The sequence below is a fragment of the Dendropsophus ebraccatus genome, chromosome 2 (genome assembly GCF_027789765.1).
Source record: "Dendropsophus ebraccatus isolate aDenEbr1 chromosome 2, aDenEbr1.pat, whole genome shotgun sequence".
NCBI lineage: Eukaryota > Metazoa > Chordata > Amphibia > Anura > Hylidae > Dendropsophus > Dendropsophus ebraccatus.
In genome coordinates, this window is record NC_091455.1 from 7,877,999 (window position 1) to 7,896,283 (window position 18,285).

The 18,285-nt window shown below is 48.1% G+C and overlaps 1 protein-coding gene across 1 annotated transcript; it reads right to left on the bottom strand.

The window, feature by feature from the left end:
* Positions 1–281: 281 nt before the first annotated feature.
* On the bottom strand, positions 282–1,112 carry LOC138784093 (uncharacterized). The gene has a single exon (XM_069959609.1). The coding sequence runs from the start codon at positions 1,110–1,112 to the stop codon at positions 282–284; it is 831 nt and encodes a 276-aa protein (XP_069815710.1).
* Between the last annotated feature and the right edge of the window lie 17,173 nt (positions 1,113–18,285).

The following is an 18,285-nucleotide window of genomic DNA, read 5'->3' on the forward strand; positions in this document are numbered from 1 at the left end:
GATGAAATGTGCAGTGTGTTTGATGCAGGGTGGGAGGAGGTGAAATTTGGGTATGCAGTGTGAGGGGTGCAGGGTGTGGGTGCAGAGTAGGGGTGCTGGGGTGCAGGGTGGGGGTGCAGCGTTGTGGGTTCAAGTGGGTAAGGGTTGGGGGTGCAGAGTGGCGGGAGCAGAGGGGTATGGGGTGGGGGTGGGAGGTGCAGGGTAGGGGTGTTGGGGTGCAGGGTGGGGGTTATGGGGTGGGGTGTGCAGCGTGGTTGGTGCAGGGTGGCAGATGAAGGGGGTTATGGGGTAAGGGTGCAGTGTGGGGTGCAGATGAGGACAGTGTGGACAGCAGGCTCTGTAACAGTGAGGACTGCAGGCTCTGTAACATTGTGGGCAGCAGGCTCTGTAACAGTGTGGACAGCAGGTTCTGTAACAGTGTGGACAGCAGGTTCTGTAACATTGTGGACAGCAGGTTCTGTAACATTGTGGACAGCAGGCTCTAACAGTGAGGACTGCAGGCTCTGTAACATTGTGGGCAGCAGGCTCTGTAACAGTGAGGACTGCAGGCTCTGTAACATTGTGGGCAGCAGGCTCTGTAACAGTGTGGACAGCAGGCTCTGTAACACTGTGGACAGCAAGATCTGTAACATTGTGGACAGCATGCTCTTTAACATTGTAGGCAGCAGGCTCTGTAATAGTGTGGGCAGCAGGCTCTGTAACACTGTGGACAGCAGGCTCTGTAACACTGTGGACAGCAGGTTCTGTAACAGTGTGAGCAGCAAGCTCTGTGACTTTGTAGGCAGCAGGCTCTGTAACAGTGTGGACAGCAGGTTCTGTAACATTGTGGACAGCAGGCTCTGTAACAGTATGGGCAGCAGTCTAACTAACATTGTGGACAGCAAGCTCTGTAACATTGTGGACAGCAGGCTCTGTAACAGTGTGGGCAGCAGGCTCTGTAACATTGTGGACAGCAGGCTCTGTAACATTGTGGACAGCAGGCTCTGTAATAGTGTGGGCAGCAGGCTCTGTAACAGTGTGGACAGCACGTTCTGTAACATTGTGGACAGCAAGCTCTGTAACATTGTGGACAGCAGGCTCTGTAACAGTGTGGACAGCAGGCTCTGTAACATTGTGGACAGCAGGCTCTGTAATAGTGTGGACAGCAGGCTCTGTAACATTGTGGACAGCAGGCTCTGTAATAGTGTGGACAGCAGGCTCTGTAACAGTGTGGACAGCAGGCTCTGTAACATTGTGGACAGCAGGCTCTGTAACATTGTAGACAGCAGGCTCTGTAACATTGTGGACAGCAGGCTCTGTAACATTGTGGACAGCAGGCTCTGTAACATTGTGGACAGCAGGCTCTGTAACATTGTGGACAGCAGGCTCTGTAACATTGTGGACAGCAGGCGCTGTAACATTGTGGACAGCAGGCTCTGTAACATTGTGGACAGCAGGCTCTGTAACATTGTGGACAGCAGGCTCTGTAACATTGTGGACAGCAGGCTCTGTAACATTGTGGACAGCAGGCTCTGTAACATTGTGGACAGCAGGCTCTGTAACATTGTGGACAGCAGGCTCTGTAACATTGTGGACAGCAGGCTCTGTAACATTGTGGACAGCAGGCTCTGTAACATTGTGGACAGCAGGCTCTGTAACAGTATGGGTAGCAGGCTCTGTAACAGTGTGGAGAGCAGGCTCTGTAACAGAGTGGGAAGCAGGCTCTCTAACAGCATCAGCAGCAGGCTGTGTAACAGTGTGGGCAGCAGGTTCTGTAACAGTGTGGGCAGCAGGCTCTGTAACAATGTAGACAGCTGGCTCTGTAACAGTGTGAGCAGCAGGCTCTGTAACAGTGTGGGCAGCAGGCTCTGTAACAGTGTGGGCAGCAGGCTCTGTAACAGTGTGGGCAGCAGGCTCTGTAACAGTGTGGGCAGCAGGCTCTGTAACAGTGTGGGCAGCAGGCTCTGTAACAGTGTGGGCAGCAGGCTCTGTAACAGTGTGGGCAGCAGGCTCTGTAACAGTGTGGGCAGCAGGCTCTGTAACAGTGTGGGCAGCAGGCTCTGTAACAGTGTGGGCAGCAGGCTCTGTAACAGTGTGGGCAGCAGGCTCTGTAACAGTGTGGGCAGCAGGCTCTGTAACTGTGTGGGCAGCAGGCTCTGTAACAGTGTGGGCAGCAGGCTCTGTAACAGTGTGGGCAGCAGGCTCTGTAACTGTGTGGGCAGCAGGCTCTGTAACTGTGTGGGCAGCAGGCTCTGTAACAGTGTGGACAGCAGGCTCTGTAACAGTGTGGACAGCAGGCTCTGTAACAGTGTGGGCAGCAGGTTCTGTAACAGTGTGGGCAGCAGGCTCTGTAACAGTGTGGGCAGCAGGCTCTGTAACAGTGTGGGCAGCAGGCTCTGTAACTGTGTGGGCAGCAGGCTCTGTAACAGTGTGGGCAGCAGGCTCTGTAACAGTGTGGACAGCAGGCTCTGTAACAGTGTGGACAGCAGGCTCTGTAACAGTGTGGACAGCAGGCTCTGTAACAGTGTGGGCAGCAAGCTCTGTAACAGTGACAGCAGGCTCTGTAACAGTGTGGACAGCAGGCTCTGTAACAGTGTGGGCAGCAGGCTCTGTAACAGTGTGGGCAGCAGGCTCTGTAACAGTGTGGACAGCTGATTATGGTATGAAGGACACTGTTGTGTGTATGATAGAGTACGATATAGATGGATGGCCACGTGTTATTTGTGATACATGATTATTGTATTGGACATCACCTGATCATTGATAAATGATTATTATATTGGACGTCACATGTTTTAATGGCCGCCCTGTCGTCAGGCGTGATGCTGGACCCCTGTTAGCTCAGGCTGATGATGATACATGGAAAGCTGTATATCGTGCAGTATATTACATAGGCTGGTGGATGGAGGGGGACGGGTGAGGGTGGATGAGAGTTAGACAGATGTGTTAATCTGCAGCAGTCACATCTCCGGGCTGCTCTCCTCTGCGCCTGACAAATGACTCCCCATGTGAGAACAAATTGCCGGCAGCCTGTCGCCCCATATATCACTGCCGGACCAGACCACGTCTCCACGTTTATTACTGAGCCACTCACCATCAGCCTGTCCCTCCCCTCTAAGAGCCATCAATCATCAGCCGCGCTTCCTGCCAGGGTGCCAACAGTGTACTGAGCACCGTACTGTTATATGATGGGCACTATACTGTTATATGATGGGCACTATACTGTTATATGATGGGCACTATACTGTTATATGATAGGTACTGGGCACTGTACTGTTATATGATGAGTACTGCACTGTTATATGATGGGCACTGTACTGTTATATGATGGGCACTATACTGTTATATGATGGGCACTGTACTGTTATATGATGAGTGCTGGGTACTGTACTGTTATATGATGGGCACTATACTGTTATATGATGGGCACTCTACTGTTATATGATGGGCACTATACTGTTATATGATGAGTACTAAGCACCGTACTGTTATATGATGAGTGCTGGGCACCGTACTGTTATATGATGGGCACTGTACTGTTATATGATGGGCACTATACTGTTATATGATGGGCACTGTACTGTTATATGATGGGCACTATACTGTTATATGATGAGTACTCGGCACTGTACTGTTATATGATGAGTGCTGGGCACCGTACTGTTATATGATGGGCACTGTACTGTTATATGATGGGCACTATACTGTTATATGATGAGTGCTGGGCACTGTACTGTTATATGATGGGCACTATACTGTTATATAATGAGTACTAAGCACCGTACTGTTATATGATGGGCACTGTACTGTTATATGATGAGTGCTGGGCACTGTACTGTTATATGATGAGTGCTGGGCACTATACTGTTATATGATGAGTACTAAGCACCGTACTGTTATATGATGGGCACTGTACTGTTATACGATGGGCACTATACTGTTATATGATGAGTACTAAGCACCGTACTGTTATATGATGGGCACTGTACTGTTATATGATGGGCAGGGGCGTAACTAGAAATGGCTGGGCCCCACAGCAAACTTTTGATTGGGGCCCCCCCCTCCTCGACCAACCACTATGCCATCAACACACCCAGCTCTACACAGGTTCTATACACCATATAAATTACACTGCAGTTATATCAGGTGACTCACAGGGGACGCCTTCTCTCATTAGAGTTGTTTCCTTTTCATTTTCTTCTCCATCTGTCCTGGGCCATTATAAGAACTCCGAGCCACGAATCCACAGAATCTGCCAGACAGACAAATTAGGCTCTGTGTAGACAGCTTATAGATTGCCCCTTGTTCAGTCCTCCATATAGATGGCCCCATGTGCATCTACTATAGTAGAGATCCCCCTCTGTGTAATCCATTTATAGTAGATGACACCCTCTGTGCATCACCTATATCAGAGGTAGGGAATCTCTGCTCTCCAGCTTCTGCAAAACTACAACTCCCATCATGTGTGGACAGTCAAAAATAAAGCTGTAGTTTTGCAATAGCTGGAGAGCCAAGGTTCCCTATCCCTGCCCAACAGTATATGGTCCCCTCTGTGTAGTCCTCTTAGATGACCCCTCTGTGTCAACCCCCCCAGTGTAGTTCCCCTTATAGATGCCCCCTAGTCCCCTTCATAAATGGCCCCCCTGTGTAGTTCCCCTTTTAGATGGCCCACATTCCCCATAAAAGTAGCCCCCAGTGTTGTCCATCCCCGTCCCGCATATAGGTAGCCCCCAGTGTTGTCCATCCCCCATATAGGTAGCCCCCAGTGTTGTGCATTCCCATCCCCCATATAGCCCCCAGTATTGTGCATCCCCCCCATATAGCCCCCAGTATTGTGCATCCCCCATATAGCCCCCAGTATTGTGCATCCCCCCATATAGTCCCCAGTATTGTGCATCCCCCATATAGCCCCCAGTATTGTGCATCCCCCATGTAGCCCCCAGTGTTGTCTATCCTTAGCCCCCAGTATTGTGCATCCCCTTCCCCACATAGCCCCCAGTATTGTGCATCCCCTTCCCCACATAGCCCCCAGTATTGTGCATCCCCTTCCCCACATAGCCCCCAGTATTGTGCATCCCCTCCCCCACATAGCCCCCAGTATTGTGCATCCCCTCCCCCACATAGCCCCCAGTATTGTGCATCCCCTTCCCCACATAGCCCCCAGTATTGTGCATCCCCTCCCCCACATAGCCCGCAGTGTTGTGCATCCCCTTCCCCACATAGCCCCCAGTGTTGTGCATCCCCTTCCCCACATAGCCCCCAGTATTGTGCATCCCCTTCCCCACATAGCCCGCAGTGTTGTGCATCCCCTTCCCCACATAGCCCCCAGTATTGTGCATCCCCTTCCCCACATAGCCCGCAGTGTTGTGCATCCCCTTCCCCACATAGCCCGCAGTGTTGTGCATCCCCTTCCCCACATAGCCCGCAGTGTTGTGCATCCCCTTCCCCACATAGCCCCCAGTACTGTGCATCCCCTTCCCCACATAGCCCCCAGTATTGTGCATCCCCTTCCCCACATAGCCCCCAGTACTGTGCATCCCCTTCCCCACATAGCCCCCAGTATTGTGCATCCCCTTCCCCACATAGCCCCCAGTGTTGTGCATCCCCTTCCCCACATAGCCCCCAGTATTGTGCATCCCCTTCCCCACATAGCCCCCAGTATTGTGCATCCCCTTCCCCACATAGCCCCCAGTATTGTGCATCCCCTTCCCCACATAGCCCCCAGTATTGTGCATCCCCTTCCCCACATAGCCCCCAGTATTGTGCATCCCCTTCCCCACATAGCCCGCAGTGTTGCCCCTCTGATTAAAAAAACAAACACATAACTCACCTAACCCCACGCTCCCCCGTCGGTCGCCGGTCTCCTCTTCTCTCTGCCTCCGCCCGATGAGCAGCCCTCTGGTGAAGTCCTGGCAGTGTCATCGCTGAGCACTCAGTGTGCGCCGCGGCGGCTGGGACTTCCGGTTTGTGTTCTTAGTACCGGAAGTCCCAGCCGCGGCGGCGCACACTGAGTGCTCAGCGATGACGCTGCCAGGACTTCACCAAAGAGCTGCTCATCGGGTGGGACACTCTTGTGATCGCAAGCAGAATGCTTGCTTGCGGTCACAAGAATGATTGACAGGGCAGGAAGCCTATGGCTTCTCGCGCTGTCAGTCAGAACACTGAACACCCGGGAGGCCCGCTCGGCCGCCGGGTGTTGCAAGCGGTCATCTTCGGGGGGCCGAGGCCACGGGCCCCCTGATGTTAGGGGCCCCGTAGCAGCCGCTACGGCTGCTACGGCGGTAGTTCCGCCCCTGATGATGGGCACTATACTGTTATATGATGAGTACTGAGCACTATACTGTTATATGATGGTCACTATACTGTTATATGATGAGTACTGAGCAATATACTGTTATATGATGAGTACTGGGCACTGTACTGTTATATGATGGGCACTATACTGTAATATAAGTACTGGGCACTGTACTGTTATATGATGGGCACTATACTGTAATATAAGTACTGGGCACTGTACTGTTAAATGATGGGCACTGTACTGTTATATGATGAGTACAGGGCACTGTACTGTTATATGATGGGCACTGTACTGTTATATGATGAGTACTGGGCACTGTACTGTTATATGATGGGCACTGTACTGTTATATGATGGGCACTGTACTGTTATATGATGGGCACTATACTGTAATATGATAAGTACTGGGCACTGCACTGTTATATGATGGGCACTGTACTGTTATATGATGGGCACTGTACTGTTATATGATGGGCACTATACTTTTATATGATGGGCACTGTACTGTTATATGATGGGCACTGTACTGTTATATGATGGGCACTGTACTGTTATATGATGGGCACTATACTTTTATATGATGGGCACTGTACTGTTATATGATGAGTGCTGGGCACCGTACTGTTATATGATGGGCACTGTACTGTTATATGATGAGTGCTGGGCACTGTACTGTTATATGATGGGCACTATACTGTTATATGATGAGTGCTGGGCACTGCACTGTTATATGATGGGCACTGTACTGTTATATGATGGGCACTGCACTGTTATATGATGAGTGCTGGGCACTGCACTGTTATATGATGAGTGCTGGGTACTGTACTGTTATATGATGGGCACTGTACTGTTATATGATGGGCACTGTACTGTTATATGATGAGCACTATACTGTAATATGATAAGTACTGGGCACTGTACTGTTATATGATGAGTGCTGGGTACTGTACTGTTATATGATGAGTGCTCGGCACTGTACTGTTATATGATGGGCACTATACTGTTATATGATGAGTGCTGGGCACTGCACTGTTATATGATGGGCACTGCACTGTTATATGATGAGTACTGGGCACTGTACTGTTATATGATGGGCACTGTACTGTTATATGATGGGCACTGTACTGTTATATGATGGGCACTATACTGTTATATGATGAGTACTGGGCACTGTACTGTTATATGATGGGCACTATACTGTTATATGATGAGTACTGGGCACTGCACTGTTATATGATGAGTACTGGGCACTGTACTGTTATGTGATGGGCACTATACTGTTATATGATGAGTGCTGGACACTAAGTGCTTGCTGACTGGTAACATATAAGTGTCTGCTGACTGGTTAAATATAATTGTCTACTGATTGGTTATATATAGGTGTCTGCTGACTGGTAACATATAAGTGTCTGCTGACGGGTTACATATAGGTGTTTGGTTACTAGCTACATTTAAGTGTCAGCTTACTAGTTACATGAAAGTGTCTGCTGACTGGTTACATATAAGTGTCTGCTGACTGGTTACATATAAGTGTCTGCTGACTGGTAACATATAAGTGTCTGCTGACTGGTTACATATAAGTGTCTGCTGACTGGTTACATGAAAGTGTCGCCTGACTGGTAACATATAAGTGTCTGCTGACTGGTTACATATAAGTGTCTGCTGACTGGTTACATATAAGTGTCTGCTGACTGGTTACATATAAGTGTCTGCTGACTGGTTACATATAAGTGTCTGCTGACTGGTTACATATAAGTGTCTGCTGACTGGTTACATTTAAGTGTCTGCTGACTGGTTACATGAAAGTGTCGCCTGACTGGTAACATATAAGTGTCTGCTGACTGGTTACATATAAGTGTCTGCTGACTGGTTACATGAAAGTGTCGCCTGACTGGTAACATATAAGTGTCTGCTGACTGGTTACATATAAGTGTCCGCTGACTGGTTACATATAAGTGTCCGCTGACTGGTTACATATAAGTGTCCGCTGACTGGTTACATATAAGTGTCCGCTGACTGGTTACATATAAGTGTCCGCTGACTGGTTACATATAAGTGTCTGCTGACTGGTAACATATAAGTGTCCGCTGACTGGTTACATATAAGTGTCTGCTGACTGGTTACATATAAGTGTCCGCTGACTGGTTACATATAAGTGTCCGCTGACTGGTTACATATAAGTGTCCGCTGACTGGTTACATATAAGTGTCTGCTGACTGGTAACATATAAGTGTCCGCTGACAGAAGAGAGAAAGAGATGTGAGGCACTTTAGGGGCTGTCTGGTAGTAACACCCCGCGGGCACTGCTATTGGGTGGGAGTTCCATGGTGGCTACAATGATACAGACAACTCTATGTCAGTGTTATTACATCATCGCTTTCTCTTTGAGTCAGTGTATGACTCCAATAAGAAGCCCCAGAACATGACTGAGAACTGTCCAGAGGGTCCCACTATGGACATCCTCTCTGTAGCCCCCCACTCTGCACTGACAAGGGGCAATAACCCCAATGGTAACGTCTCGTCCTGGGCAGTTGTCTGGTTGTCCAGAGCAGCAGCAAATCCCCATATAAAACCTCTGCTGCTCTGGACAGTTCCTGACATGGACAGAGGTGGCAGCAGAGAGCGCTGTGTCAGACTGAAGAGAATACACCACTTCCTGCAGGACATACAGCAGCTGCTAAGTACTGGAAGACTGGAGATTTTTAAATAGAAGTAAATTACAAATCATTATAACTTTCTGTCATCAGATTTGAAAGAAATTTTTTTGGGGGGTGAACAACCCCTTTAAGATAGAGAGGTGTGATTAGTCCTGGGGCTATAACCGGGGTTGGGGATCGGTTTTAGGGATGTGGCCGTGGGGGGGTCAGGTCACCAGCTCAGGTATACAGGTAGGCTTTGTCCCGGCCCTGAAGGTGTTAACCTCTACCCCCCCCCCCCCCCCCCCCCGGCTTACAGATGTGGGGCTCAGGTGTCATTAGTTTCACCTGGAGAATAAGTAGAAGCCCCCCCCCCCCATGGCGGCCGCGGACCCCCACCACACGGATGTCACCGCACTCATTATAGTGAGTAATGGGCAGACACTTTCCTCTTAAAATAATGCACACGCTGTCACCGGCTGTCACTGGCTGTCACTGGCTGTCTCATCTACTGTATGGAATGAACTCCGATATCCCAGACACCCAATCGGCCTATTATAACCGCTCTCTTATAATGGTTCAGATGAGTGTCAGGGGGGTGAGGGGGCAGGATAGGACGACCCAGGTGACCAGGCAGGGGGCGCTCCACACATCATCATACCCGGACAATCATACAGTGAGATACTGAGTGAGAGCTGCTGTATCTAAGTTCATGTGTGATACAGTCTGCTCTGGCTCGTCCATCTTGGGGTCCTGTGGCCGCTCGCTCTGGCTCCCGCTCACTCTGGTTCCCGCTTGCTCTGGCACATTGTGCTGAGCTGCTGTATCTAAGCTGATCATGTGTGATACAGTCTGCTCTGGCTTGCCCATCTTGGGGTCGCTCGCTCTGGCACCCGCTCGCTCTGGTTCTCGCTTGTTCTGGGTCCCGCTCACTCTGGTGCATTGTGCTGAGCTGCTGTATCTAAGTTCATGTGTGATACTGTCTGCTCTGGCTCGTCCATCTTGGGGTCCTGTGGCCACTCACTCCCGCTCGGGCGCATTGTGCTGAGCTGCTGTATCTAAGCTGATCATGTGTGATACAGTCTGCTCTGGCTCGTCCATCTTGGGGTCCTGTGGTCGCTCGCTCTGGCTCCCGCTCGCTCTGGCGCATTGTGTTGAGCTGCTGTATCTAAGCTGATCATGTGTGATACAGTCTGCTCTGGCTTGTCCATCTTGGGGTCGCTCGCTCTGGCACCCGCTCGCTCTGGTTCTCGCTTGCTCTGAGTCCCGCTCACTTTGTTGTATTGTGCTGAGCTGCTGTATCTAAGTTCATGTGTGATAGTCTGCTCTGGCTCGTCCATCTTGGGGTCGCTCTGGCTCCCGCTTGCTCTGGCGCATTGTGCTGAGCTGCTGTATCTAAGCTGATCATGTGTGATACAGTCTGCTCTGGCTCGTCCATCTTGGGCTCGCTCACTCTGGCGCATTGTGCTCAGCTGCTGTATCTAAGCTGATCATGTGTGATACAGTCTGCTCTGGCTCGTCCATCTTGGGCTCGCTCTGGCTCCCGCTCGCTCTGGCGCATTGTGCTCAGCTGCTGTATCTAAGCTGATCATGTGTGATACAGTCTTCTCTGGCTCGTCCATCTTGGGCTCGCTCGCTCTGGCTCCTGCTCGCTCTGGCGCATTGTGCTGAGCTGCTGTATCTAAGCTGATCATGTGTGATACAGTCTTCTCTGGCTCGTCCATCTTGGGCTCACTCGCTCTGGCTCCCGCTCGCTCTGGCGCATTGTGCTGAGCCAGCGCTCGGGCTCCTGACAATCTTGCGGAGCGCCTGTGATTGTTGTTTACTTGTCAGAGTGTGTTAGGGTCTGAGCGTTGGGGCGCGGGCTCCGGCCGCTGATGTGTGCTGCTCTTTATTCGTATGGACACCATGTACACAGCCACAGATGTAATCACAGAGAGCGGAGATGCCGCCATGTCCTTGCAGGATTTCAGCCGTCAGCACATTCCCCTCACCAGTCATTATTTCTTATTCTCAGCTGCTCCATTTGTTGTTGTTTTTTTAACCATTTTGCGACCGACTTGACACATTTTCTGCACAAGACGGAGAAGTGGCCCATGTGACAGGATGCGCAGGTCCCACATACCGCCATACGCCTACCCTCCCAGCACTGTGCTCTGTAACACACACTGATCCCCACACACCACCATACAGCAATCCTCCTGTACTCAGGCACAATATTATAGGGAGCAGGATTATAGTAGTTATATTCCTGTATATAGGGGGCAGTATTATAGTAGTATATTCCTGTATATAGGAGCAGTATTATAGTAGTTATATTCCTGTATATAGGAGCAGTATTATAGTAGTATATTCCTGTATATAGGGGGCAGTATTATAGTAGTTATATTCCTGTATATAGGGGCAGTATTATAGTAGTTATATTCTTGTATATAGGAGCAGTATTATAGTAGTTATATTCCTGTATATAGGAGCAGTATTATAGTAGTTATATTCCTGTATATAGGAGCAGTATTATAGTAGTTATATCCTTGTATATAGGGGGCAGTATTATAGTAGTTATATTCCTGTATATAGGAGCAGTATTATAGTAGTTATATTCTTGTATATAGGGGGCAGTATTATAGTAGTTATATTCCTGTATATAGGGGGCAGTATTATAGTATATTCCTGTATATAGGGAGCAGTATTATAGTAGTTATATTCCTGTATATAGGAGCAGTATTATAGTAGTTATATTCCTGTAAATAGGAGCAGTATTATAGTAGTTATATTCCTGTATATAGGAGCAGTATTATAGTAGTTATATCCCTGTATATAGGGGGCAGTATTATAGTAGTATATTCCTGTATATAGGAGCAGTATTATAGTAGTTATATTCTTGTATATAGGAGCAGTATTATAGTAGTTATATGCACAAGCCAAAAAGACAGAAATGGCTGCACATCGCACCCATGGCTGACACGAAAGCTTATTCAGCTACATTTAAAACCAACATCAGAAGTTAGTATATAATTTGGCCAAACCATATTGCCTCATGTACCACGTGCAGGTCTTCTGATACACATGAGTCCCTAACCAAAAAACATCACTGTGCCGGTCAGCGACCACAATCCCCGCAAAACGTGCGCAAGCAGAGAAGGGGGGCCTTGGAATGGCCCTGCAACCCCATTGTCACAGGACCAGACCCTAAAGGGCCCCCCCGAACCCTGCAGGCGCCACCGGCGGGAAAAGTGGACGCCAAGCAACACAAGTGTGAACAAGCTCTTACCTCTCTCCATTCCTCTGCAGGTAGAATGGGAGAAAACTAGGAGATCCTCCCCTTATGTACACAGGTGCTTCCTGCTAATTTGGATCGCATGGGTCTTAAAAAGCACGAGTGGTACATGAGGCAATATGGTTTGGCCAAATTATATACTAACTTCTGATGTTGGTTTTAAATGTAGCTGAATAAGCTTTCGTGTCAGCCATGGGTGCGATGTGCAGCCATTTCTGTCTTTTTGGCTTGTGCATATTATAGTAGTTATATTCCTGTATATAGCAGCAGTATTATAGTAGTTATGTGTAAGGTAGATGAAGACAGCACTCACCCGGTATCGAACAGCTCACTTTATTCCATGAATCGCGGGTAGCAGGGAGGGAGAGGTAAGGACGCGCACTGGTGAGCGTCCTTACCTCTCCCTCCCTGCTACCCGCGATTCATGGAATAAAGTGAGCTGTTCGATACCGGGTGAGTGCTGTCTTCATCTACCTTACACACAGCATAATCCTCTTTTACTGTCTTGCACCTCCGGTGCTCAGCCGTATATACCGCGGTGTATCCTGCATACTCAAGTCCGTGGGCCCATTGTAACTGGAGTATTGTCTGGTGGTGCGGGTCAGCTGTTCCTTCCCCTCGCAATTATAGTAGTTATATTCCTGTATATAGCAGCAGTATTATAGTAGTTATATTCCTGTATATAGGAGCAGTATTATAGTAGTTATATTCCTGTATATAGGAGCAGTATTATAGTAGTTATATTCCTGTATATAGGAGCAGTATTATAGTAGTTATACACAAACTGAAGAGAATGGAACGGCTGCACATCCCATCTATGGCTGATACTAATCCCGCTAGGCCTATATTAAAAATCAACACCAGAGTGTCTGTATATGAATTGATCAAGCCATATTGCCCCGTGTACCACCGCGCAGGTCCTCTGGTCCACACGGGTCCCTACGCTAACTCCACACCGTGTCGGTCAGCGACCGCCAACCCCGGCGGATATGCCTGTGCTCATATGTCTGGACCCTATGTCTTCCCCATTCTGTGAGAGCAGCAATGGTAAGTGTAATACCATATCCATACTTGTGTCGTTTGGGGGCAGCCTTCCCCGCCGGTGGTGCTGGCTGGGTTTTGGTGGGGCTTTTTGGGTCTGGTCCTGTGACATTGGGGTTGCAGGGCCGTTCCATGGCCTCCCTTCCCTGCACGTGCACGCTTTTCGGGGTTGGCGGTCGCTGACCGACACGGTGTGGAGTTAGTGTAGGGACCCGTGTGGACCAGAGGACCTGCGCGGTGGTACACGGGGCAATATGGCTTGATCAATTCATATACAGACACTCTGGTGTTGATTTTTAATGTAGTCCTAGCAGCATTAGTATCAGCCATAGATGGGATGTGCAGCGGTTCCATTCTCTCCAGTTCGTATTATAGTAGTTATATTCTTGTATATAGGGGCAGTATTATAGTAGTTATATCCCTGTATATAGGGGCAGTATTATAGTAGTTATATTCCTGTATATAGGAGCAGTATTATAGTAGTTATATTCTTCTATATAGGGAGCAGTATTATAGTAGTTATATGCACAAGCAAATAGATGTGTTGGCACTATCAGTGACCCGTGATTTGTGTGGGGCTGTTTATGTTTTCAGATTAAGTGTCTTTGTGAGATGAGGAGCGTTGTAGTCTTTGTTGGCTGAGCAATCTCAGTGACATTCATGCATTACAGTGGTGCTCAGCGTAAATGAGAAAGCAATTCATTTAATCAGCACAAGCCATTGAGGAAGTAAAGACCAGCGGCACTCACCGGGTTGATGCAGTTATGATGATTTATTGATACGATGTCATCTTGCAGATAAGCTCAGGGCAGGGGGAGACAGGTCCAGAGGTGCTGTGCACCGTGGCGACGGCCGTTTCGCGGGCTAACTTTCCCGCTTCGTCTAGACGAAGCGGGAAAGTTAGCCCGCGAAACGGCCGTCGCCACGGTGCACAGCACCTCTGGACCTGTCTCCCCCTGCCCTGAGCTTATCTGCAAGATGACATCGTATCAATAAATCATCATAACTGCATCAACCCGGTGAGTGCCGCTGGTCTTTACTTCCTCAATGGCTTGTGCTGATTATAGTAGTTATATTCCTGTATATAGGAGCAGTATTATAGTAGTATATTCCTGTATATAGGGGCAGTATTATAGTAGTTATATCCCTGTATATAGGAGCAGTATTATAGTAGTTATATTCCTGTATATAGGAGCAGTATTATAGTAGTTATATCCCTGTATATAGGAGCAGTATTATAGTAGTTATATCCCTGTATATAGGGGGCAGTATTATAGTAGTTATATTCTTGTATATAGGAGCAGTATTATAGTAGTATATTCCAGTATATAGGAGCAGTATTATAGTAGTTATATTCCTGTATATAGGAGCAGTATTATAGTAGTTATATTCTTGTATATAGGGAGCAGTATTATAGTAGCTATATTACTGTATATAGGGGGCAGTATTATAGTAGTATATTCCTGTATATAGGGAGCAGTATTATAGTAGTTATATTCCTGTATATAGGGAGCAGTATTATAGTAGTTATATTCCTGTATATAGGAGCAGTATTATAGTAGTTATATTCTTGTATATAGGAGCAGTATTATAGTAGTTATATCCCTGTGTATAGGGGCAGTTTGATAGTAGTTATATCCCTGTATATAGGAGCAGTATTATAGTAGTTATATTCCTGTATATAGGAGCAGTATTATAGTAGATATATTTTTGTATATAGGGGCAGTATTATAGTAGTTATATTCCTGTATATAGGAGCAGTATTATAGTAGTTATATTCTTGTATATAGGAGCAGTATTATAGTAGTTATATTCCTGTATATAGGAGCAGTATTATAGTAGTATATATTCTTGTATATAGGAGCAGTATTATAGTAGTTATATTCTTGTATATAGGAGCAGTATTATAGTAGTTATATTCCTGTATATAGGAGCAGTATTATAGTAGTATATATTCCTGTATATAGGAGCAGTATTATAGTAGTTATATCCCTGTATATATGAGCAGTATTATAGTAGGTATATTCTTGTATATAGGAGCAGTATTATAGTAGTTATATTCTTGTATATAGGAGCAGTATTATAGTAGTTATATTCCTGTATATAGGGGGCAGTATTATAGTAGTTATATCCCTGTATATAGGAGCAGTATTATAGTAGGTATATTCTTGTATATAGGAGCAGTATTATATCAGTATTATAATCATTTCTTCTATTAGATGGCGTTGCTCATGCATCTTTCACCAGTCAGGGGAATATAGGTTGTGACTGGAGTCGCTTTCTATTGCCACATAACAGATTTACGTCTTAAAGGGATAACACCGATATCATTTAAGTTGTCAGGTAATTGTTGCTGGGGGGATAGAAGTTCATTAATTACACAAGTGGAGGATTGAACCAGCAATTAATCGCTTGGAATCCTGAGCCGGAGGGACGTTGCGGCCCCCGGGGACAGCGGTTTCCATTAGGGGACAGGTGTTGGGGGTCTCTGATGGATCAGGTGAGTGGAGCGTGAGATTTACCTGTGTACCAGAACATGCGGCATTTATCTCTGCCTTGTAATTAATGGCGCTGAGGAGCGTGGGTGATTTACACGGGGAGGAAGCGCGCTCTCCTTCGAGGGACACTCGCTGACATCCTTGTCAGTCCCAATTACTTGCTAATTACCTCGATGACGTGCACTTTATTAATCAAATTAATAAAAACCCACCAGCCTGACCTCGCAGATCTGCTGACACCGGGCGAATCCTAGCAGGACGGAGGTGGGGGGGGTCAGGGGGGTGCGGCACAGGATGGAGGCTGAGAGAATGGGGGGGACTGGGGGTCGCTCACATTTGCCTCGTTTGGCGTTCTTTCTAATTAAAGTGCGGCTTGTTTACTAGAGCGGCGGCGGCTCTGGGGAGATTCAGGGTTATTGGCTGCGCACAATGTAAAAAGTTTGTCCTGTTGGGACTTAACGCCGACAGCTCCAGGTTTACGGAATAAGGAGAGTAAAGTATCTAAATCTTATCATAAAAGTCCAGAAAATCACGTGACCCCTCCAGAGCTGCCCTTCTAATTCTGCTATGTTATCCCAGCTTATATTCCAGTCGGTATTATATAATACCAATATACAAAGCTTACATTATAACCACCATATAGTGCTCAAAGGATAACACTGTCCACTCTCCAATTATCATACAGTAATACTGCCATACTGTACTCAATACTTCATATAGCTCTCATATATTGTCACACTGGCCTTAAATAATACTGCCATACTGTACTCAGTTAGTACTACATATAGCTCTCATGTATTGTCACACTGGCCTTAAATAATACTGCCATACTGTACTCAGATAATACTACATATAGCTCTCGTATATTGTCACACTGGCCTTTAATAATATTGCCATACTGTACTCAGATAATACTACATATAGCTATCACATATTGTTATACTGGCCATAAATAATATTGCCATACTGTACTCAGATAATACTGCATACATACGTATAAACAGCCAGCATGCAGGGCTTCATTACACTCCCATACAGTAATACCACATACAGCTGTCAGCTGTGCTCCGGTAATGCCCCCCCGTACAGTGCTCAGTTACTGCCGCCGTACAGTGCTCCGGTAATGCCCCCCCCCGTACAGTGCTCCGTTACTGCCCCCATACAGTGCTCCGGTAATGCCCCCCCGTACAGTGCTCCAGTAATGCCCCCCCGTACAGTGCTCCAGTAATGCCCCCCCGTACAGTGCTCCGTTACTGCCCCCGTACAGTGCTCCGGTAATGCCCCCCCCCGTACAGTGCTCCGTTACTGCCCCCGTACAGTGCTCCGGTAATGCCCCCCCGTACAGTGCTCCGGTAATGCCCCCCCGTACAGTGCTCCGTTACTGCCCCTGTACAGTGCTCCGGTAATGCCCCCCCGTACAGTGCTCCGGTAATGCCCCCCCGTACAGTGCTCCGGTAATGCCCCCCCGCACAGTGCTCCGGTAATGCCCCCCCGCACAGTGCTCCGGTAATGCCCCCCCGCACAGTGCTCCGGTAATGCCCCCCCGTACAGTGCTCCGGTAATGCCGCCCCGCACAGTGCTCCGGTAATGCCCCCCCGCACAGTGCTCCGGTAATGCCCCCCCCGCACAGTGCTCCGGTAATGCCCCCCCGCACAGTGCTCCGGTAATGCCCCCCCGTACTGTGCTCCGGTAATGCCCCCCCGTACAGTGCTCCGGTAATGCCCCCCCGTACAGTGCTCCGGTAATGCCCCCCGTACAGTGCTCCGGTAATGCCCCCCGTACAGTGCTCCGGTAATGCCCCCCCGTACAGTGCTCCGGTAATGCCCCCCCGTACAGTGCTCCGGTAATGCCCCCCCGTACAGTGCTCCGGTAATGCCCCCCCGTACAGTGCTCCGGTAATGCCCCCCCCGTACAGTGCTCCGGTAATGCCCCCCCCGCACAGTGCTCCGGTAATGCCGCCATACAGTGCTCAATAAAATGGCTGCAAAATATTGACACTTTACAATTTCCAAATAACACCATCACACAATACTCACATACTACCACATAGCGTAGCGTAATAAGCGTCTCCTGCCGCCATCGTGTGGTCATTGCAAAGGTCAGTAGATCGGGGTATTTAGACTGCAGTGTGTGTGGGGGGGGGGGGTAGAAGCTGGGGTAAAAGTCATGTGACCTAATCGGGACCATTACTTGTATTAAAGGGTCACTGAGCTTTTCTACTATAATCATCACTGATCGGACAGAGAAACTGCAGCATCTCCACAGGAGACATTTAAGGGGATCTCCAGAGAGTTTTCTTTTTCTTTCAAATCAACTGGTTTGAGAAAATTATATAGATGTGTAATTTACTACCATTTAAAAATCTCCAGCATTCCAGCACTTATCAGCTGCTATATGTCCTGCAGGAAGTGGTGTATTCTCTCCAGTCTGACACAGTGCTCTCTGCTGCCTCCTCTGTCCATGTCAGGAACTGTCCAGAGCAGCAGCAAATCCCCATAGAAAACCTCTCCTGCTCTGTACGGGAACAGTACCTGACATGGACAGAGGTGGCAGCAGA